Raw genomic sequence first — 24,244 nt, forward strand, 5'->3', positions numbered from 1 at the left:
TAATGATGAAGCAAGAAGTACAAGATTATAGAGTTAATAGGATTTTAAAAAGTCATGAAAAAGCTAAATCGAGTCATCACAGAAATACATTGTTGGGAAGGGAAAGAGCAAATTATTTTTGTCATGTCCACGATGTTTCTTGACAGTGCTAAGTACTGCATTTTTATACAATTTCCATCCACCAGGTCATGCTTGGTGGATTTTACTACAAACGCGATGAAAATTCTACATGCATTGTGTGTGGGTCAAATGGGTGCGAGGAAAGGCTCATTTGTCAAGCTGGCGATGAGAGACCAACATTGATATTTATGATATGATGAAAAAAGCTGGAGTAATTGATCTACAAGCATCGTTAAAGTACAGATATGAGTCATTGTCATACTGCACTCAGAACAATTTTAAAATGCAAATACTTGGTGTAAAGAAACCTGTTATTCAACTTTTTTTTAACCAAAACAAAACCTTTTCATCTCCTTGAGATGTTTTTTCCATGCATTAAAAAAATGGTCACACCAATTGTTCAGAGTGGAGAAGTGTGTTAGAACAAGTTTGAGTTTCAGGAGGGCTTGAAGCAGAAATCATCACAAAGCAATCTCACTAACCATTAATCAGTTTTCAAAACTTTTCTGTTAATTGCGGTACATGGTTATTAGCAGTTTTGAAACTTTCCTGGATAATTGGAGTTTTGGGTGAATTAACTTATTTCCACTTTAATAATGGATTAACTAACATGTGGGCAATACCAAACTTTGACCTTAATTACCAGAGCAAGTAGACATTAGGCCATCATTCTTTACCAGAAGCATGGGGCATTGATGAAATTGCTCAATGGTGTGTTGTAGGGACAGAATGTTATGAGGCAGCACAGACTCGCAAGTCAAACCAATGCACTTGTAATAAAGTGTTATCGAAAGATTCAAACTCGGGCACCACTCAGATTGTGCGTATGTGATTAACATGATTGAATGATTTATTATGTTGCCATGCATACATAATATACATGCGATGGTGGTATTTGAGATGTACAAACAGCAAAACAGGCGGTTTGTATGTCATGATGGAATGAGTGGATGGTTCGATGCAAAACACAACTTTTCATGGCTGTCCCTCCTCTTCCCACACAACACCCCACTTCTGCACTCCTCCAGTGAATTGGATAACGACTTTAAAAAAAAAAAGAAAGAAGTGAAGTCCAGACACAAGTGTAGTCTTCATTGGTGCACACGCCTCTTCACACGGTCCATAACCTGTGTACTCATGACCAGCATTCCTCCATTAAATTTTCCCAGCATGCCATCATTTCCAAGATTGTTCTTACTTGTCCATTTCCTGTCAAGGTACATAAACATCTCTGGAATACTTGCAGGTTTAGTTGCCACCTACCTTCCATTCCATATATTTTGCATAATGTAATGAGCCAAACACAACAAAAGATTAAACAGAAAAGTCAAATGTCACTGCACTTTACATCAGTTGCACAACAGGTTTATTAATGCAACAGCTGTTGTGTGCCTTGAGCCCGACCGACTTTCAGCTACAAATCACATGATCATTTGAATATATATATATATATATATATATCTATATATATAGTAATCCCCCATTTCTCGCGGGGGTTACGTTCCAAACCTCCCCACGCAAAGTGAAAATCCGCGATGAATGGACGCCTCCCCCCCAAAAAATCGACTCGTCTGGTCTCGTCGGTTTGGGAGTGATTGGGTTTGAGGTGCTTGAGATCGACTAGTCTGGTCTGGTCGGTTTGGCAGTGATTGGGTTTGAGGTGCTGGAGATCGACTAGTCTGGTCTGGTCGGTTTTGAGGTTCTGGGTATGAGCAGTGCTCGTCCAACGGCGGCAAACCTTTTTCCTTCCCGAAGCATATATCGAGCACCTTTACCTTAACCTTCTACTGGAGCGTCCCAGGACCTTCCTCTGGCGCTTCGATTCCTTGCCAGAAGCCTCAGAAGGTGCAGGGCGTTTGGGCGGCATCGTGGGGCTTGGAGAAAAAAAAAAACGGAGAAAATATTTGAAGTTCACAAGCAAAACTTTGTCTCGTGCGTTGTGTGACTGGTCGAGCACCACGCGTTATAATTTATATTTTATATATTATTACCGCGATGAACCGGGGGAATCCGCAGAAAAAATTAGTTACGTTCCAAAGGAAAACCCACGATGAACCGGGGGTGCGATAGGTGAACCGCATCTGTGTGTGTGTGTGTGTGTGTGTGTGTGTGTGTGTGTGTGTGTGTGTGTGTGTGTGTGTGTGTGTGTGTGTGTGTGTGTGTGATGTATGTATGTATGTATGTATGTATATATGTATATATATATATATATATATATATATATATATATATATATATATATGTATATATATATATATATATATATATATATATATATATATATATATATATATATATACATATATATTTATATATATATATATATATATATATATATATATATATATATATATATATATATATATATATATATATATATATATATATATATATATATATATATATATATATATATATATATATATATATATATATATATATATATGCCTGGTGTTGGCGCAGTGGTTAGGGCAGCGGCTTGGGATCCAAAAGGTCCTGAGTTCAAGCCCCGTTGGGCTACTGAATTAATACACCAGGGGGTTGACTCAGCCTGTCATCCTTCTGAGGTCGGCCAAATGAGTACCAGTATACTGGGCCGGTGTATGCCCCGGTTAAAATAGGTGTACCATATCCCTGTGTCGTAAGAGGCGACCAGGGTTGCGTCAGGAAGGGCATCCGGCATAAAACATGTGCCAAATCACTATGCGGATCAAACGGATGATTGGCTGTGGCGACCCCTAACGGGAGCAGCCGAAAGAAGAAGAAGAAGATGTATGTATATATATATATATATATATATATATATATATATATATATATATATATATATATATATATATGTATATATATATATATATATATATATATATATATATATATATATATATATATATATTTATATATATATATATATATATATATATATATATGTATATCTTCTTCTTCTTCTATAAATAGAAGATATGCACCATAGTGGAATGGTGCACATATATATATATATATATATATATATATATATATATATATATATATATATATATATATATATATATATATATATATATATATATATATATATATATATATATATATATGCACCATAGTGGAATAACGATTGTTGTTAGCGCGTCGAATATCTTTTCCCGTTTTGAAGAAGAAGAAGAAGATATATATATATATATATATATATATATATATATATATATATATATATATACATATATATATATATATATATATATATACATATATATATATATACATATATATATATATATATATATATATATATATATATATATATATATATATATGTATATATATATATGTATATATACATATATATATATATATATATGTATATATATATATATATATATATATATATATATATATATATATATGTATATATATATATATATATGTATATATATATATATATGTATATATATATATATATATATATATATATATATATATATATATATATATATATATATATATATATATATATATATATATATATATATATATATATATATATATATATATATATATATATATATATATATATATATATATATATATATATATATATATATATATATATATATATATATATGTATATATATATATATATATGTATATATATATATATATATGTATATATATGTATATATATATATATATATATATGTATATATATATATATATATATATTGTTGTGGTTACCAAATTCGCAAACCACCATTCAGGTCCCTTCGGTGAGATATCTCGGTAAGTATATGTGTAGTTAGGCCCAAACCCGTTGTCTAGTGGGAATACATGTCATTTATGCGTGCTGCGACTCTTCAGGATAGCCGTTTTTCTTTTACTATCTTTATTTTGGACCAACCGCCAAGATTACCACCACCAACCACGTCTCAACAGTCGTCACAACATCAACCACCCACCACAACGCCGCTTCACCACAACAGCCACGACCTTTCCCGTCACACCTCGCAACCGTCGCATCGCCACCGTTCTTGCGCCGCTTGTGGGTACCGGTATTGGACTCGTGCAGGGCGCGCGCCGAACAGCGTGTACAAACCCACGGATTTTCCGCTCCAAAAACGGATCAAAAACGACTCACGCCCACTTTTGTTCCGTCCAATCGGTGAGCGAGGGGCGATTTGGCCCCGCCTCCAGGGCGTTGGAGGGCGGTCGCTATATGCAAATTCATGGATCAAAAAGCATTCACGCCCACTTTTTCTCGGGCCAATGGGGAGCGAGGTGAAAGGTCGAAGGCAGGGGGTCAAAGATGAGAGAGCGAAGCTACGGGGCTTATATAAGCGACCGCGTTCGTCAGTCAAAAAAGAGTTGGTCGTGGTCGTGTGCGTTGGAGTTGAGTGCAGTTGGGAAGTTCGCAGGAGGAAGAGTTCGGAGTTGGAGTCGGAGCGAAGAGGACGGAGCTGTGGAGAGGCGGCGGCGGCGAAGGCAGACGAGGGGGTGCTCGCGTCGTGCCGGGAGCTGCACACCAGGGAGGCCGACGGCGCGACCTGGTCGAGGTGGAGACGCTCGTCGCGGGACTCGAGACAGAGTAAAAATCCTCCTTTCCCCGAGCATCAGCAACCCCCTCCTGTTTCCCCCCGCGCTGAGATAGTGCGACCAAGGGGGCCCCCTTCCCACCCCCTACCAGACACTGTCCGCGAGGCCCGCGGAGTTGAGGCACCATCGCCGCTCCGCGTCTCATCACCAGACGGGTAGGCCCGACCCGGTCTCGGCCTCAGGCCCGCCTCATCCTGGAGGGTGGTTCTCTTTTCTTTTGCTTTGGGAATATGTGTTGTCGCGCCGTCTGTGAAGTAGAATTGTATAAGTGTTGCCGTGTGCTCGCGTAATCGGTATTAGATCTGCATTGTCGCATTTGCTTTTTGTGTAAAATTGCATTGTGTTTCTTCTTCTTTTCTATGTGCTTTTGGTGGAATTGTATATGTGTGCTTTCCGTTCATCGCGAATAAATGTGCTTTATGTTGAACTGTTTCCCGCTTCGCTTCGTCATTTCTCTCATTGAATCCTCATCTTGCTTCACGTAAAGGGTTGGTAGTGGGCTGAATACGCCCGATAATTAATCGAACCGTCGAGGCCGACGATAACACCGCTCGGTTATCCCGATAGTACGGAACGGGTCGCTTAAGTGGCCCGTGTCCGAAGTCGACCTGCGGCGAGGTGCGATCGCCCGGTCTACCCTCCGTGTGGGTACTTAGGTAGGTCGAATTTGGCGAGCAACCCTATCCCACGCGGGGGCCGATTGGCTCGATCACGGTGAGACCGAAAGGTCCACCCGTGACTGGTTCCCGGCGTTAGTCCGAGAGGGTCACGACTGGATTGTCCGTCCGGTGGGCGACGTGCCGCGATTCGAGTTACGTGGCCGTCAGCACGCCGGCGGGCGCGAATCCGCGACAATATTGTTACGAATTTGGAATTCGATTGCACACAACATATAGGTTCCTTTCGTCAGCTGTGTCGATAAGTGCTTGTTCCCAAGATAGCTCACCTTCCATTGTTTAAATGTTCAAAAATTGATTAGATGCGCTGCAGATCGATTTTATAGTTAGGGAATGAACAATGGAGACATCCCTCCCCCTCTTCTGCGAAGAGCAAGAAGAACCCTGCCGTCCTGTGACTCATGATGTCAACAACTCCCTCCCACCCGTGGCTGAGCGGGGGATGGAGCACGAGGGCAGAAGTCATGAGTCACGCCGGGAGCGGGGGAAGGGAGGGAGAAGAATAAGAGGAGATCTTTTCTTTGTTCGTGTTGGGGGGAGTGGAGTATTAAGCTTTTTGCTTCGGCAGAGTAGTCGTTCAGCAAACCTTCGGGTCCTGTTTGGCTTGGGTTAGGGTTGAGGCCTTCGGAAGCTTTTTGCTTTGTCTGGCTTAGTGAGCTTCGGCTGAGGCCTGGCTTGGGAGGAGGCTTTTTGGAGGATTTTTGCTTTGATGGTTCCGTGAGCTTTGGCTTCTGCTTGGCTCGGGAGAGCTTTTTGCTTCAAGCTGCCCTGTTTGGAAGAAAGTTAAGCCGGTCGCTCGGCTCGAGCTGCAAATGGTGGCTTCTTCTTCTTGGTTCGTGGAGCTCTTTGTTCTCCATTTTGGTTCCCGGCTTGGTGCGACTCATCGACCTCTTCGTGGAGGTGGTTCCTCAGGGAAGTGATGCATCGACGGGAAGGATCGGCGCCTCATCTCACCAGCACGTGTTGAAGCGCGGGAAGATTCGCGGGAGCTCAGGGAGGATCGCAGCTCACTGCGATTGGATCCAGCTCGCTCTCGCTGGAGCCCGGGTCCGAACAACTTGAAGACCACACGAGGTGGAGAGGTTCGAGATAGGTTCTGGGTTTCAGCTCACCTGTCCTCCGAGCTGGAGCTCGTTATTAAAGGCCTCTGCCACCATTTCTTGTGTGTGTGTGTGTGTGTGTGTGTGTGTGTGTGTGTGTGTGTGTGTGTGTGTGTGTGTGTGTGTGTGTGTGTGTGTGTGTGTGTGTGTGTGTGTGTGTGTGTGTACATGTGTCCGTGGGCCCGTCTAATAAGTAGGAAATTGTTAAGTGCTTTGTGTGCTGTAAATGTTTGCATTGCATTTCGTATAGACGGTCGTAGTTCCTTTGTCGTGCTTTTGTTGCTTGGATAATTGCATACGTGTTTTGCCTTGTTTAATTGCATACGTGCTTTATTATAATAAATGTCCTTGTGTGAATGTAAACCTGTTCGTTGCGTCCATTCCCTCATTGAACTGCCCCATCTTGCACTCGGAATATAGTTGGTTTTTAAATAGCCGGTAAAGCGATCGGGTCCAACGGGACTGCGTGATAATACCCCGCTCGATTATCCCAAAAGGAAGCGAGCTGCTTAAGCCGCTCGTTTCCAAGCGGTCCCGTTGAGGTACAATCTCTCGGTAACCTACCCGCGCGAATAATTAGGTAAATCGAACATTTGGCGATCGGACCCTGTAGCGCGGGTAGAGTGCGGACAAGGTTGTAGTGTGCTTAAAAACACACCCGTGGCTGGTTTCCGGTGTTGATCCGGAAAGCCGCGACTGGATAGTCCGTTCAGTGAGCGAAGCGATCGCTATTGGTGAGACGCGGTCGTTCGCACGCCGATGGGTGGGAAATCCATAACAATATATTGTTGTGGTTGACGAAATTCACAAACCACCATTCAGGTCCCTTAGGTGAGATATCTCGGTAAGTATATGTGTAGTTAGGCCCAAACCCGTTGTCTAGAGGGAATAAATGTCATTCATGAGGGCTGCGACTCTTCAGGATAGCCGTTTTTCTTTTACTATCTTTATTTTGGACCAGCCGCCATTATTACCACCACCAACCACGTCTCAACAGCCATCACACAACAACCACCAACCACAACGCCGCTTCACAACAACAACCACCAACCACAACGCCGCTTCACAACAACAACCACCAACCACAACGCCGCTTCACAACAACAACCACCAACCACAACGCCGCTTCACCACAACCGCCACGACCTTTACCGTCACAACTCGCCACCGTCGCATCGCCACCATTCTCGCGCCAATTGTGGGCGCCGATACTGGACTCGTGTAGGGCGCGCACCGAGCAGCGTGTTCAAAAACATCACGGACTTTCCACAGAAAACGGATCAAAAACGACACGCCCACTTTTGTTCCGTCCAATCGGTGAGCGAGGGGCGATTTGGCCCCGCCTCCAGGGCGTTGGAGGGCGGTCGCTATATGCAAATACATGGATCAAAAAGCATTCACGCCCACTTTTCCTCGGGCCAATGGGGAGCGAGTTAGAGAGGTGAAGGGTCGGAGGCAGAGGGTCAAGGGTGAAAGAGCGAAGCCACGGGGCTTATATAAACGGCTGCGTTCGTCAGGCAGTTGGAAGTTGGCAGTGTGCGGAGTTCAAGAGAGTCGTCGGTGGAGCTGGAAAGAAGTGGTACTAGTCAGAGTGAAGAGGACGGAGCTGTGGAGAGGTGACGGCGGCGAAGGCGGACGAGGGGGTGCTCGCGTCGGTGCCGGGAGATGCACAGGGAGAGGCCAGTAACGCGACCGAGGTCGAGGAGGAGACGCTCGCCGCGGGACCCGAGACAGGGTGATATCCTCCTTCCCCCGAGCATCAGCAACCCCCTCCTGTTTCCCCCCGCGCTGAGATAGTGCGACAAAGGGGGCCCCCTTCCCACCCCCTACCAGACACTGTCCGCGAGGCCCGCGGAGTTGAGGCGCCACCGCCGCTCTGCGTCTCATCATCAGACGGTAGGCCCGACCCGGTCTCGGCCCCAGGCCCGCCTCATCCTTGAGCGTGGTTCTCTTTTCTTTTGCTTTGGGTATGTGTTGTCAGCGCCGTCTGTGAAGTAAAATTGTATAAGTGTTGCCGTGTGCTCGGTAGTCGGATAGATCTGCATTGTTGCATTTGCTTTTTGTGTAATATTGCATTGTGTTTCTTCTCTTTTTACATGTGCTTTTGGTGTAATTGTATATGTGTGCTTTCCGTTCATCGCGAAATAAATGTGAGTTATGTTGAACTGTTTTCCCGCTTCGCTTCGTCTTTCTTTCATTGAATCTCCATCTTGCTTCACGTAAAGGGTTGGTCGTGGGCTAAAACGCCCGATAATTAATCGAACCGTCGAGGCCGACGAATAACACCGCTCGGTTATCCCGATAGTATGGAATGGGTCGCTTAAAGTGGCCCGTGTCCGAAGTCGACCTGCGGCGAGGTGCGATCGCCCGGTCTACCCTCCGTGTGGGTACTTAGGTAGGTCGAATTTGGCGAGCCACCCTATCCCACGCGGGGGCCGATTGGCACGATCGTGGTGAGACCGAAAGGTCCACCCGTGACTAGTTCCCGGCGTTAGTCCGAGAGGGTCACGACTGGATTGTCCGTCCGGTGGGCGACGTGCCGCGATTCGAGTTACGTGGCCGTCCGCACGCCGGCGGGCGCGAATCCGCAACAATATATATTTTTTTAAATAGGACCACGGGACCTGTAGCTTATCTGGGCCCTGGCCTAATGTTGCAACCCAAATTTGGTAGAATTCTGACTGATGGGTCTGGAGAAGAAGATTTTAAAAGGAATTAATACGATTCAGCCAATTTGACACACCTCTGAGTCTGGTATTTATAATCATCATTACCTCCACCACCGAAGGCGGGAGGAGGTTATTTTTCACCCATCTGTCTGTTTGTCTGTGAACAGGATATCTCAAAAAGTTGTGGACGGATTCGGACGAAACTTAGTGGACAGGTTGGGAGTGTGACAAGTAAGAACTGATTAGATCTTCGTGAAGATCCAGATCTGCGATTATTTTTTGATTATTCACCATTGAGTGATGGGGTTAAAACCCATATATAACACGATATCTCAAAAAAGTTATGGATGGATTCGGCCAAAACTTGGTGACAAGTTGTGTGTGTGTGTGTGTGTGTGTGTGTGTGTGTGTGTGTGTGTGTGTGTGTGTGTGTGTGTGTGTGTGTGTGTGTGTGTGTGTGTGTGTGTGTGTGTGTGTGTGTGTGTGTGTGTGTGTGTGTGTGTGTGTGTTTGTGTGTGTGTGTGTGGACAAATCGATTTGAATATGGTGAAGATACAAAAAATTTTTTTAAAGTGATTCTACACCATTGAGAGATGGGGCCAAAAAGGATATATAGCACGATATCTTTAAAAGTTGTGGACGAGTTGTGACAAAACTAGGTGGATGGATGAATTGGGTAGGTGACAAAAACAAGCCGATTAGATTTTGGTTAAGGTCCGAAATCAGATCTGGCCCATCAGTGGGATACAAAACGTAAACTGTTCATCCTGGTGGAGGTATACGCTCTACTGAGTGCAGTTTTTGGTACCAATTAAATGATATGTGAACTAGCAGGATACCTGTCTCACAAACACACACACACCACCTCGATAAGGAGTGGAGTTTTTTTTTTTATTTAAAGTATGGTACTTGACAACAACCATGTAGATGCACACACAGAACAGGATGAAGAAACTACAGAAATTATAAAACACAGGATTAAGCACCACTTGGGCACAATGCACATTCAAGGTACAAAAATCAATCTATGGTTAAATTAGACCAAAAAAACACACTTTTTTTAAATAGATAGGCGGCTCCATTTGGTGTTTAACTGATGGTGACCATGTAATCTTTGTTTGATATTCACTGGGCCGAGGCCTCCGGATTGGAGGTGACGCTTTGGTGCAGGACTATGTCGAATGAAGATCGGGGGAGTGCTCATCACACTCCACATATTTAGATTTACCCGCCGATTGCATCACGTACCTTCTGGTTGAATGGTTTGCATTAGCGGGAACAATCGTCTGCGTGGGAGAAGGACGGTTGTTCTTTGTGGATTATGTGGTTTTATCGTTTGAAACATAATCCATGGCGATGCTCATCATAACAGTCAAGAGGTACGTCGCACGCACGCGCGCGCACATGCACACGCACGCACACACACACGCACGCACGCACACACACATGACAAGAGCAAGCCAGCTCAGTCTGTGAAAAACATGAGCACAGAGTGGATCCCCCTCCCCCCAATAAGATTTTCTGACATGCCGTCTGGTGAGGGAGTGCATACCTCTAGCTGTCTAGCACCTCTAAACGAGAATGGTTCCACATACACTGCAGTAACAACTGGAACCCTTACAGCAAGTGCTGATGCTGCACAAGGGTTTATGGTCACCATTCCAGTTAAGATTACACATCTTGGCGAATATTGTATTGTCCATTAAAAGATATCTTTGAGATCGTGAGACATCAAATAATTATGTACCACACACACACACACACACACAAGACATGACATACCTTCCATTTTTTGCAGCTGGTTTTCTTTTTTTATTCATCTTCAATAATTGTGGGTCCATCTGTTGCATCTGTGGGAGGGGGGGGGACTTTTATTCAAATTACATTATGTGAGAAAAATCTTAACTACTATCAATGTATTAATGTTCCAGTTCCATGTCAGAAAACCTTCTTTTGATAGTTATCAATGCAGTAAATGTGGCTATGTTAACCGCAGTAACTTCCTCCGATGATAATTATTCATTCATTAATTAAAACGTATTTTTTGTAAGTTGTGGAAAGTCAGCCAAGGCCCTCGCTTTTTTATTTGCACGTGTCCTCGTTTTTTCACCTCTAAATTCGGTATGTCTCCAACTGTTTGACTGAGATTTTTTTCTTTTTTGTTTTCCCACAATGTTATATGATGATTGGATTGGAAAATGTGGCCGGCGTTCCAAAAAGTCTGTTTTCTGTAGGCGTGGGTTGCAAGGTGTTTCATGTATCGAAATTCAATCTGGCGTTGTACCATGATGAAAAGTCAAGCACCAGCAAGGATCGATAAGAGTTGCTCCAATTAATTAGTCGCCAACTATGTATCGAGGAAAAGTGGAAGCATTAACACTACCTCATCCCCCTCCCTTGCACACTACTCCCGAAGCAATCAACTGCACGAAGGGAGTTGCCGTAACGGGTTGAGATTTTGATTGCTATACTCTTGCCATGTGATATTTCCTTCACATGAGTTACATAAGAGGGTATGTTGAAAAGTTATGTGGCCTTTTCTTTTTCTCCAAGAGGGAAAGATATTCAAATGAACTAAAACACAGTCCACACATTAGTTGTTCCTACCACTGGGTGTGAAGTTTTGTGATTCTGACATCACTGGTCAAGATGGCAGAGAGCAGTCAGCACGACATTGTCAGTGCTGTGAAGCACCGAAGATGAGAGTTAAGATGATTGATTGGAGTTGAGTGCATCATTACGATCCCGAATGCAAGAGATCGTCAATGGAATATTGCCACAAAGGATGTTCAGCCCCCCGCCCCCCGCCGACTTCGCTCCGTTAGATTTTCATCTCACCCTTTTTTGGTATACAGGGTCGAGGCTCGTGGAAGAGCTATAGCAGAATGGATTAGGATCCAACAGAACAAAAGGAACAGTAGAGAGACAGTGACAAACACCAACAGCTGTGAGGAAGATGTGAAGCAATGGTGCCAGTTCGGAAAGAGCACAATCCATCAAGCTGCTGATGAAGGCATTGTAGGTGGACAGGAGTTCATGTTTGCGAAGGAATATACATACTAGCAAATACAACCCGTTGCTTCGCTGCCGGGGGGGGGGTAATAAGGAGGGGGGTTGAGAGAGGAGGGAGGGGAGAGAGAGGAGGCAGGAGGGAGGGGAAGCGAGAAAGGGGAGAGGGGGAGGGGGGGAGGTGGGGAGAGACTTTGTACGACGGAGGATGCCCAAAGGCGTTGGAGGCCGACTTTGAAATGTGGTTTGCCCAAGAAAGATCATTAGTGAGACCCAATAGTTTGAGTGACTGAACTTCCTCAAGAGGATGATGAAGAAAGTAGAAGGGAGGGTTTTACAATATGGTCCAGAGAGACAGACAGAAAAGACAGAGACGTCAGGATTGAAAGACATATTCCAAGTGTTTGACCATCTTGAGATATTTTTGAAAAATCTGAAGACAGGAAAGAGGCTGCTGCCTGCCGTTCTGAATTATGAAGGATGGCCTGACAGAAGTTAGAGTCATCAGCAAATAGATAAAAAGGATTTCCAGAGTCGGAGAGATCATTAGTCCCTGGCAATCTGTCTGAGCGAACTGCCAGACTGACTGGCATTGAGCCAGCTATCTGAGAATAGCCAGATATGTTTACTTTCACAAGCATATGATCAGATGAACCAATTGGAGTAGAAGAGCAGCAATACGTTTGCAGGAAAGTTAGTCATCACCAAGTCCAGAAGTGAGGATTTGCTATTGGGAGAAATCCGAGTCGGAAACTTCATAGATCTAGTCAGTGCCATGGAGTCACAGAAATCATTTGCTGAAGTGCCATGGCTGGTGAGAGAGGCACCAACATCCAGCCAAGTTGCATGGTGACAATTTAAATCACCACCTATGAGGAAGAATGAGTTGGGAGGAGTGGTGAAAAGTCTGTCCATGTTGTCCGAGAGGAGATGAAGATGGAGTCATCACTGTTTGGAGGACGGTACAACACACAGACAAACAAGACGTATAAGCGGAAGAAAGAGGTAGCCTCGCAGCCAGAGGTACTTATGTGGTTTGGGAGGTGTAAGACCAGTACACGGCAAGATAAATTGAGGTCTTGATGTAAAATGCAACTCTGACGCCGGATCGTGGTTCAGGCCTATCAAATCTGAGGAGACAACAATCAAGGAGAGCCATTAAGGAGTCAGGGACGTCCTTTGGGAGGAATGATTCTGTTAAACAGAAGATGTTTGGTTTATCAGCAGTGGCCTGGATTGAGAGTTGTGAGATTGGAGTGCAAGCCTTGGATGTTTGAGGTCCACACAATTAGGGGCATGAGAGGAGGCATTGAGAGGGTACAGGGTGGAGGTGAGAAAGCTTTGAGGGGGGCATGGTGAGGGGGATGCTGTGGACCACCGTATTGATTATGTTGAGAAATAAATATGCACCATAGTGGAATAACGATTGTTGTTTGCGCGTCGAATATCTTTTCCCGTTTTGAAGAAAAATAATTGGAGGCATTACTTTTCAGCACACCCTTGCAGCGATCACACACTGTAATGGTATCATCATGTATCCTGTTATGTCCTTCTCCAGGTCTGACACTCAGTGATTACTTAAATCACAACCGATCACAGTGCCAAAGGAGTATATAGATTACTCGGGCGACTACTCCTCCACATTAACGCATCAAAATGGAGAAATTTCATTTTTACACATGAGATGCGATTCTATCACTTGAAATTCGCATTTTATACTCAGTTGTTCCTCTGTGTCCAGAATTATTTCCGATACTACAAATCCAAAGAAGAATCAAAGAAAGCATGACCATCTTCTGGCCCAAAGTTCCCAACTCGTGCTGTGCATCCAGCCAGCCTGGTTGGATAAAACTCCATATCATGGGCGTATGGAGGCAACTGCCCCATGTATCACATGTGCACTGGTTATGATGTCCTATGCATTTAATGGAGTTTTGAACGCTGGTATCCCTTAACATTATGGTGTTCTTCCTGGTACGAGTAGCGTTTTTGTGATTCTATGGTTGTTATAAATTATAATTTGTCTGGAAAATGAATGTCAAGTTGTATCACCCCATTCCCTCGCCCCCCCACCATTTAGTTCCACGGATAGAAGTTGTTACTCTGATAGTGAAACCTGACCAATTTTTTTTTTTATACCTCTCTAAATACAAACTGCCGCTTGCATTCTTTCAATCGCACAGTTTATCTGTGTGGTCTCAATACCTGATTCCTGACCATCTCTTCTTCCAGCTTTTTCTTCTTCATCATTTCTTGGTAAACCTTGTAATTCACATATTGTCGTTTTGGAGGCTATAAAACACCACCACATTGTGTCGGGGGGGGGGGGGGGAGAATATTATAGATATATAAAGTAAAACAGGAAACGATAGCAATCTGATCATTCGACCCTTCATCCAAACAGAGCATTTGCCGATAACGGGTATTATGGGACAGCTGCTTAGAGGTACTCACTACACTACTTAACTTATCCTCATAAATAAAAAGGTCGTTTTGTCTGTCATGTTTCCAATCTCCTCTCCCACCGCTTCATACAATGTCACCAAACTTCAAAGGTATAATGAACTGGATAATTCATAGAACACCTTACCCCGCACATCATTTTCAGTCTTGAGAAAAAGGAAATGGGAAGGGTCTTTTCAACTCTTGCTCTGCATTTCCAAGCACAATCCAAATTAGATTTGTTCATGAATTTTGAATAACAGGCATGATGGTAATTATATGAAGCTGTTGGGTCAAACAGAACAGTCCAGAGCTGAAACTTTGACCAAATGTTCTCGGAGAAACCTGCGATTTTGGAATTGATTTTAAGAAAAAGATGCATGAAGCAAACAGATCTTTGGATGACGTTAGCTCTGCCATTGCATCACGAGGCACCGCCATTTTGTCTGTCTCGCTGTGACTCCGCCCTCAGAGTACGTGACAAATTTGATTGCAGAGACTGCGTAAAATTTTTCCCAAGTATGATTACTGCTAAACTGAAGGTTTTTGGAAGTGCAAGCAAGGCAATGTGTTCTACAATGTTCAAGAATATAATTCAATTGAAATAAATTTTAAAAAATAAAAAAAAGAAGCCTGGTGTTGGTTTAATGGTTGGAGTGGTGGACTTGGGATCTTAGGATCCTGAGTTCAAGCCCCGTCAGCTGCTGAATGAACAACAGGGTGGGGTTGACTCAGCCTGCCATCCTTCTGAGGTCAGAAAAATGAGTACCGGTGAACTGGTAATAGGTGCATTGCATTAGCGGTGCCCCCATATTCGGTAGCAGTGGTGATGGCACTGTTGTTCATAGCATGAAATCATGCCACCACAATAAGTGGATAAGTACAAAATAAATAAACGTTTCAAATATTGTGGGGTGGGGAAGGGAAACTTTTTCAGAAGTTTAACACCGTTGATGCAGCGTCTTTTAACCACCTTATTTAACACGTTAAATTAGTTATTCGGAAACGTTGGATATGTCCTTTATGACATCCTTAAAAACACTAACTTTCGTGTTTGGAATGATTTTCAATTTTGTTTGACAGACAGACTGAAGCAATTGCTTCACCACACTGTGCACATGTGCACTCGGGATGAGACTCCATACAATTTGCTAAGCTCAGAGCGAAATATATCTTTTAAAATTTATTTATAAGACTTTTACAATCTTTATTTATTTGAAGTGAATCGTATACTTGAAGACTGGAGAACACAAATCATGCCATATTACTTTCAAGAACCTTCAGTTTTGCAGTACTTCAATTTAAATAAAGGTTCAATGGGTTTGTGTATACTTCAGTAGCACTAAACTTTCAGACTTTTTTTTAAGTTATCGTTAAAATTATTATTATATTAACATTGAAGTAACTGCGGGGTATCATGTTCCATGAACTCTCCAGTTGTCTTGTAGCCCTCTCATCCTAATAAAAAAACCATACCATCCCTTCACCAGTCCTTGACAGGTTTCACTTACAACACCATTTATTCCATTTTCCCCAGTGGACAGCTGACCATATTCTCTAAAACACGTCATGCTGGATGACCTCACAGCACTCCAGCAGGCAGCCCTCTCCCTCTCTCCCTATTTCCTTCCCCCTCCCCTTCCCTCCTCCTCCCCCCTCCTCCCTCTCCCCCTTTGTTTTCTCCCCTTCACCCCCTCCTCCCTCTCCCCCTTTTTTCTCCCCCTCCGTCCTCCCCTTTTTTCTCCCCCTCACCCCTCCCCTTTTTCTCCCCTCACCCCTCCCTCTTTCTCTCCCCCTTTTTTTCTCCCCCTCACCCCCCCTTCTCTCTGTCTCTCTCCCTTTTTTCTCCCCCTCACCCCCCCCTTTAGTATGCCCATCAGCGAAGCCACGGGTGGTATTTTCTCGTACTGTATTCAAAAAAGGAACAATCCTCTTTCAAGCACTGATGAAGGGTATTATAGATTGACAAGAGATGGAAAAAGTTTTCCTTTAAAAATATATGAGTGATATTTATGAAGCAAGTGAAACCCAACACAACTATTCGACTCTTAAACAGCTAATGCTTAGCCAAATGACAAAAAAAAAACGAATAAGCTGGTAGGCGACATGGGTGGTCGCGAGACTAAGGCGAATTTGAAATATGTAGAGAAGAGAACACATCAGATGGCATTTTTGCCGTTCGTTGTTCCATATAGGAACATGATGAGCAACTGTCCATTCATCATTTGTGTTCGATTCCCTAACCCTACGTTAGGGAATCCCAACGCGAACGTTGGGGTGAAAGCATATAGTAATATAATTGCATACTCGTCATACAGTTTTTGACGGATCGGGCTAAAAATTTTTGACAAAGAGGTTGATTATAGTCCGCATAAAAGCACGGAAGCAGATTTTTGATTTTCGAAAAAAAAAAAAATTCGGATTTTTTCAAAAGCTTCAAAGTCCCGTTGCTAGGCAACGGTGGCGTCCATAGCAACGGTGCTCAAAAGCATACAACTAGATCCTGGTATGAACCGACCGGTAAAGTTTCATCAAAATTGGTGGACTCCTCTGGCCTCTAGAGCTGTCCATTACATACATACAGACAGACAAACATACAGACAGACGGAAAACCTGAGAATAAGGGTAGTCTAGCGACCACCCAACAAAAAACACAGAGATGTAAACAATCAAGAAATGCATGAGAAGAGCACACATTATACAATATCACTTCATTAAAAGCAAACAAGTGGTGTTTATGTTTGCCAAAGCAAATAGTTGAGCATGAGCATTTTGAAGTCAGTTGTACAAGTACGTTGGCCGTAGAAAGTATTAGGATGGTTAATACCAATCTAAGCTGGGTAATACCATAAAGCTGGGTAGTACCAATCCAAAATTTTTTATTTACTTATTTATTCAAAACAAACCCACTCAGTAATTTCTCCTACCAAGGTTTTTGGTTTCTTGAAATAAACTTACTCGAGCGCCAAGGCGGATGGCACGGTCCCGTTCACACTCCCGCCGTTTCTCTTTGCTGTAGCCCATTATTGCAAATCTCTGAATTTCAAGCTTCGCCTGTCATGGTATATGAGGAATACAAATGAACTTCGTTAGTTGTTTTTTTTTTTCAAACAAATGAGCTTGACATTAATCAACAAACAGATTGTGACAGCAAAACGTTCATACCATCAATTGCTTTGTCATCAGATGTGGCTGCATTGAACACTATTAATGATAATCATCTCAAACATATCAACACACATCATAACAAAGGACTACACCATGGCAATGGGTCATCAATCCAAAGCATTTCAAATTCAAGAAAAAAAAAAAACATGCAACATGATTATCAAACTATATAATGGGGCTATGGCATACGTGTGTATGTATGTATCATCTTACTCCTCCAAGAGGGTTTGCCTGAGGAAGCTGAAACTTTCAGGGATTAATGAGGGCACCCTGAAGTTGTGCCTATGCAAGTCTCGTTTGATTCCATCAAGTTTTGAAAAAAAAAATGTTTTTTTTGCCAATGTTGAAATTTTCTGCTTGGGGTGGGAGGAGGAGGAATGCAATTGGAATTATCCAAGCTTTATAACCACGGTGTGTTATATATGCACACAAGCCATACATGTGTTTTTGCTTCATGTATGTAGCCCAGGTTATTTTTTATTTTCCAAAGAAATCTGTTGCCTATACACCACCAAAATAAAGGGATGTGTCAGAAATAACTTGTTGCACGCTTGGAACAACATTGCTTGATAGGCATGTACTCTGCTTGGGGTATTAATCAGCCAACAATAAGTGATCTTCCTACAGCTGCATGACAAATGTGTAGAGGGGGTTAAAGGAGAAAGTAGTCCAGAAGAAAGCTGGCTTTTGGAGCAAGAATGACAGGTGAACATGCAGAGGGGCACAACTACAGTGAGAAGCGCCTTGAAAATGGTGTACCAGTGAGACTTTATCGTACAATGGACAATCAGAACCATATTCCATCAGCATCTGAAAGAGAATGGGATGGGTCAGTCATCTGCCTGGGGGATGGCCAGATGCAGTACTGGCGCAAAGTGGATGCAGCGATGTGCTGCTCCGGCGCATGCTCCCATACCTGACCTGACCTGAACAATTCCGGGAGGAACATGGGCTGCTGGAGCAAATGCCATCTTGGTTGAAGGCATATGCTTTATTGGAATCATTTTCACCCCATTTAACCTAGACATTTTTAGGATGCTGCTGTCCTGTCTGTGCCTGTTTGTGGTGAGGATGTTGAGGTCGTGGAGAGATTCACTTACCTTGGCAATGATATTCATGTCTCTGCTGGCTGTGAGTCAGAGGTCAATAGACGTCTGGGTCGAGCCTGGGGAGTCATGGATTCACTAGATAATGGAGTGTGACGCTGCTGGTACCTGTGCAGGAGGACGAAAGTCCGAGTCTTCAGGTCCTTGGTGTTTCTAGCCTTGCTCTATGGATGCGAGACTTGGACTCTCACCAAGGATCTGAGACGGAGATTTAATTCCTTTGGTACCAGGTCTCTTCGGAGAATCCTTGGCTATCGCTGGTCAGACTTTGTGTCCAACGAGCGGTTGCCGAGAGATACTCAAATGAGATTTGTTACCTGCATGGTCCATGAGCGTCAGCTGCGGCTGTATGGACATGTGACTCGTTTTCCTGACGCTGATCCTGCTCACCAGATTCTCTCAGCGAGGAAGTCTCGTGAGTGGAGGAGGCCAATGGGCAGACCACGTACCTCGTGGTTGCAGCAGGTTGATCGGCATCTCAAGGAGATGGGGATGGGCCAGGCATCTGCCTGGGGGATGGCCAGACGGAGGCCCCTGGAGTACCGGCAGAAAGCGGATGCAGCGACGCGCTGCTCTGGCACATGCTCCCATACCTGACCTGACCTGATTATACATGCACATCGCTTTTTTAATGCAGAGAAGAATACATGACGACAAAGAAGAATTGTGTGACAGAGGATAGAGAGTATGAGAGGCACGCGAGGCTCAAGGAAGAAGACCACGTTTGTTGTCCCGTGCCATCCCCCATTCCCTTACGCCACCATATTACTCATCCATTGCCTGGCCCGTGCTTTTGGCTTGCCACTGAATCAATTGTATCCTACTTCCTCTCTGCATGATTTTTAGGCTATTACACATTCTGCTTAAACCTGGAACAATCCATAAATGTATATTTTTATATTGACACTAGCCTCTCACGAACAGCATGAGTTCTTCACTCGACAATAATATATATTGAGCCTGAGAGTCGTTAAGATTTTCACCAACGTGATGTTACACAATTACCACAAAACTCGTAAAATACAAGACTGCTCATCGTCAAACTTTCAGGAAATATTGCCAAACATAAATGACTGTTCTGCAAATTGCTTGTTTCGGGTGACATCCAAAAATTGGAGGTGGTAACATTAGAGAAAGGGCAAGGTCAATGTCTTAAAATTTGTGACCTATAACTCAGGACCAGGCTTTCAGATTGACCTGAAATTTTGGTCACGACATGGTAACATGCCCAAGACCGAGTCAACAATTTTCAGAAATAGATTACTAAAATATCGCAGCACTGACGCTTTGTAAAGAGTGCGAGACCTATCACGTCGTCAACGCAAACTCTACCCTCATGATCCTTTATCTTTACTCGGCTCGATACAATGGTTTTAGAGGATTTTTGTTTTTCCCGACAATTTCTCATTCACTTTACCATTCAAACAGGTGCATCTGCAAAGGCTCGGAAGGTGGTAATTGTTTCAAGTGGTCATCATGAATAAAGTCGATGTTTCACATGTTTATTATTAAAATAATTCCAAAACACAAACAGCACACAATTGGTTAAAAAAAAAAATTAAAAAAAAAATTCAACAAACATTTCACTTACCTCTGCAAGATTAAATGAACCTTGCCTTTTCTCTTTATCCGTCTTCATGTTGCTATCCTGTAAACGGATTTGGTAGAAGAGTTTGTGAACTTGAATACTTGCAAAGGGATCATTACACAAAATTGATTTATAAACAATCCGAAATGATGACCGACTCACGCAAGCCTGCGGGTGTGTCATCATTTCAGGCTCTTTTATAAAGGACCAAAGACATTCATTGTGTAGAAAATAGACTACAGACTGCCCCTTGCATTCTGGGGTCCTGATTTTTATTATCCTTCCCCTTCCCCAGCACCCGATATTAAACTGCATCTGCCAATCCATCAAAGTATCCACACTTGCCTGAATCTGGACCTCAAAGGTTGATGTCCACAATTGTTTTATGCCCTATCCCTCTCTCCCCCCTTTTATTTTGGTCTCTGTCTCGCATATCTTACCTACAGGTTTAATGTCATCTGCCGATTTGGAAAGCCTGGGTGAATCTAACAGCTCAGTTTGGAATTCACACTCCTCCATTTTGTAATAAAACATATAAAGAAAAAAAACCCACATAAGTACATTTTGTAAATTGAAAGATAAGAGTAAGAATGCTTGCTTCAATGGAAGTGGAATCACAATAAAGGATTACCTCATCAAGCTGAATTGGTCGGTGAAGAAAAGGTGTTTTCTTTCTTTTGAGTGGATCCCTGAAAACCACGACTTCAACATGACGCTTTCCAGGCTGCCTATGGCCAACGACCTTGGTTCCATCTTCAACCACGTGCAGAGCGTCAGTCTTAGGTTTCGTAAGAACATTAGCGTCCATCGGAGGTGTGCAACACTTGGCATTTCTCTGATTCTCCGCCACCACATCCTGACTCAGGGTCCACAAATCCCGTAGATGCTTGGACATCCTGTGCCTTGAACCATCAGCAAATGATCCAGGGGGTGGTGTCTCATCTTGGTGAAAACGATCAAATTTCTGTCCATGACGAGAAGGAAATCGACATGAAGACACTTGGCCCTCTTCGTCTGCACCATGTCCATTTTCCAACTGTCTTAATTTGTTCTTTTTCATTTCTTCATGTCTACCGCATGAGAGAGATGTGTCATCATGGGACCCCAGTAGTTTATCATCTAAGAGGCAGAGAACATGACCAAAACAATCTCATTGTATGAATGAGACATGTATATATGTATGTAGAGAAGGAACATCACCAAAAGTATTGTGACAGCACCTACAAACATGAAAATAACTTCACGATCCAACATGTGCATTTTTCCTGCACTTCACAAGAACACACTTTGTGGTTGTTGTTATAAATTAATGTTATTGTTGGTTTAAAAAATAATAATAATAATAATTTATTTGTTTATTTATTTATTTATTTTGAAGGCTCCAGTCACGGACTAAATCGTCCTCATCAAAGCCAGGCCTTAAATAAAGAGAAATGAAAGAGAGAATGTAAAGTGAGGAGTGAAAATTAGAGAGTAAGAAAAATGTGTGATGTTTGTTTGCAAGAAAGAGAGATTAAAGCTAGCCCGGTAGTTATAGTTTGAGTGAGACAGAAAGTAAGACCAGCAATCCTGACACGAAGAGTGCAAGACGGTTCCGGGCACCACTTTAATGCTCCTAAGTCAGAATGGTTGCCGTCAACAACCTACGACATTAAATATGCCAAAATATAAAATATGTATGCCAAATGTAAGGTAAGGACTTTAGTAACATTCACGCAATTTAACGACTTTCTGACTGCATGGATAATCGGATGGGCTCTGTTCTTTGGAGACGTTTTCACCCTTTCAGCCCAGAACCTCTCAAAATGGTGGTACCACATCAATCGATCGATGACATCAGCTGTGTCCATAGAATCAGTCAATCCGGCAAAGCAACCTCACGTTCTAATGTTTAAAACCCATAACATAGATTTAACCGACATTTACCTTCCTTGATGTAGGTTTTCATGTATTGTCATATTCATAAACTTTATAGTTCATTCTATTAGGTAATAACGAGAACGGCGCTCGTAGAGCACAGTCTCACACCGCACGTTCATTCTGAACAAGCTACTATTATGACCCACTGCTATTATGGTCCATATACTTGCATCATCAATGCACCCTATTATGTCACATAGCTTCTTGGCATGGGTTATGAATGTCATAAATTTAATTCTTCACTCACATCTGGTCATCGATCAGATATATGAAGTTCCAGATTCTTCAGATAAAGATTTCAATTCAACTAATTATGGCTGGAATACCACTTCACTGATGAAGTCATTGTGATCACTCTATATACCCCATGGGGAGTTGACACATGCCAAGTTTCAAAAAAAAATCCATTCAGCGATTAAAAAAACAAAAAGTCCATTTAAAATTTTTTTAATCCAAAATGGCTGCCATACCATGTGACCGATGACGTCAAAGTCATCAATAAGATATTCTCCATGGGGAGTCCCTCCTATGTTTAAAGCTCTGCATCGATCGGACAAGCAGTTGCAGAGAAAACAATTTTTAAAGCGAAAATATAGACACAGGCAGGCACACACACTGCACACCACACACCACACACCACACACCTCAGTCATTCCAAGGAAACGAGATAAGAAAGAGTGATAGACAGAAAATGAGATTAGGTCAAGGTTCGCTCACCTGATGCAAGCCTACTGGCTTGTGTTGGTCCCAACGTAAGAAGGGTGAGGGGAAGAAAGAAGAGGTGTAGAGGATGTGGTGTGTAATGTAGGAAGAGGTGCAGATGAATGCCTGTAGTGCTTTAGAGAAAAGCGCGAGATGCGAGTCAGTAACACAGCTCCAGATGGGACAAGAGCTTAATTGTTGAGTACTCTTGTGCGTTCAAAGTGAATGAATTAGAAGACGTCGGGAAAGTCAGATACCGATAGTGTAAATCAGTATGTTTAGCCGGTGCGTCCAGGGAAACTTTCGGCTGGGAGGTAGTCCCCTCGTGACCTCATGACCCCCAAAACCCTCTAACAGTATCAATGCCAGAAACATCAGAGCAACCGAAGGGGGTGGGAGGGGCTGTATTTGTTATGTTTACACATAGAAGAATACTCTTCTTCAAGTAGCGCTCAATCGTGTGACACCCAATGACTTTGAAAAAACTAATGGAGAAAGGGACTCCTTGAGAATGTGAATTAACTGCCAGCACAACCCCCATCAAAACTATTTTGGGGATGGACTAAAATGGAGATTAGGAATCAGACAGTACATCAAAGTGGACCGTGTGGGATCCAGGGTTGAGAAGCAGTGTGGACTTTACGTTGTGGCTTTATCATCACACATGATAAATGAATCGAGACCTTTCAGGTTACATAACTTCAGGGGAAAGTAAACCGAGCCTCAATTACCACCATATTTGGTTTTTCATTATACTTTCTCTTGAAAATCTACTTGGGCAATAACGTGCAGAGCAATGCCCACTGTGGTATGTGAAACACACCACACACATTGCTCTCCATGCCAGTTAGATTCTGACAATCCACGTCAGGTATCACTCTTGGTTTATTACAGATAAGCCATAGCAAATAATTAGTCGACTTTTGGGCCTTAAAGGATAACATGTTCTTGGCACTTTCACCAAGTGGCCTGAGGTCATAATCATGCAATCTACAACCGTGGATAAAACAGTCAATCTTCACCAACAAAGGTGTACCTGAAGTTTTGGTTTCAGATTAGCGATCTTCAATTTGTTTATAGTGTCTTCGATAACTCCATGGTCCAAAATGTTATCAAGCACCTCAAATAAACACCGTATCACCCAGCATTGAACAAC

At 43.0% G+C, this 24,244-nt stretch overlaps 1 protein-coding gene across 1 annotated transcript in view; it reads right to left on the bottom strand.

The window, feature by feature from the left end:
• Positions 1–938: 938 nt before the first annotated feature.
• FSAF1 (40S small subunit processome assembly factor 1) overlaps positions 939–24,244 on the bottom strand; it is a 28,263-nt gene continuing 4,957 nt past the window's right edge. Inside the window, exons 2-7 of the mRNA XM_085887731.1 lie at positions 21,098–21,585; positions 20,470–20,526; positions 17,563–17,658; positions 14,368–14,454; positions 10,936–11,003; positions 939–1,329 (exon numbers count right to left, since the gene is read on the bottom strand). Of these exons, the coding sequence (XP_085743857.1) occupies positions 1,212–1,329; positions 10,936–11,003; positions 14,368–14,454; positions 17,563–17,658; positions 20,470–20,526; positions 21,098–21,585 (914 nt within the window). The 3' untranslated portion in view covers positions 939–1,211. The remainder of the gene's footprint in view (positions 1,330–10,935; positions 11,004–14,367; positions 14,455–17,562; positions 17,659–20,469; positions 20,527–21,097; positions 21,586–24,244) is intronic.

Source organism: Eptatretus burgeri, chromosome 7 (genome assembly GCF_056783735.1).
Source record: "Eptatretus burgeri isolate ZD-2024b chromosome 7, Ebu_testis_v1, whole genome shotgun sequence".
Taxonomy (NCBI): Eukaryota; Metazoa; Chordata; class Myxini; order Myxiniformes; family Myxinidae; genus Eptatretus; species Eptatretus burgeri.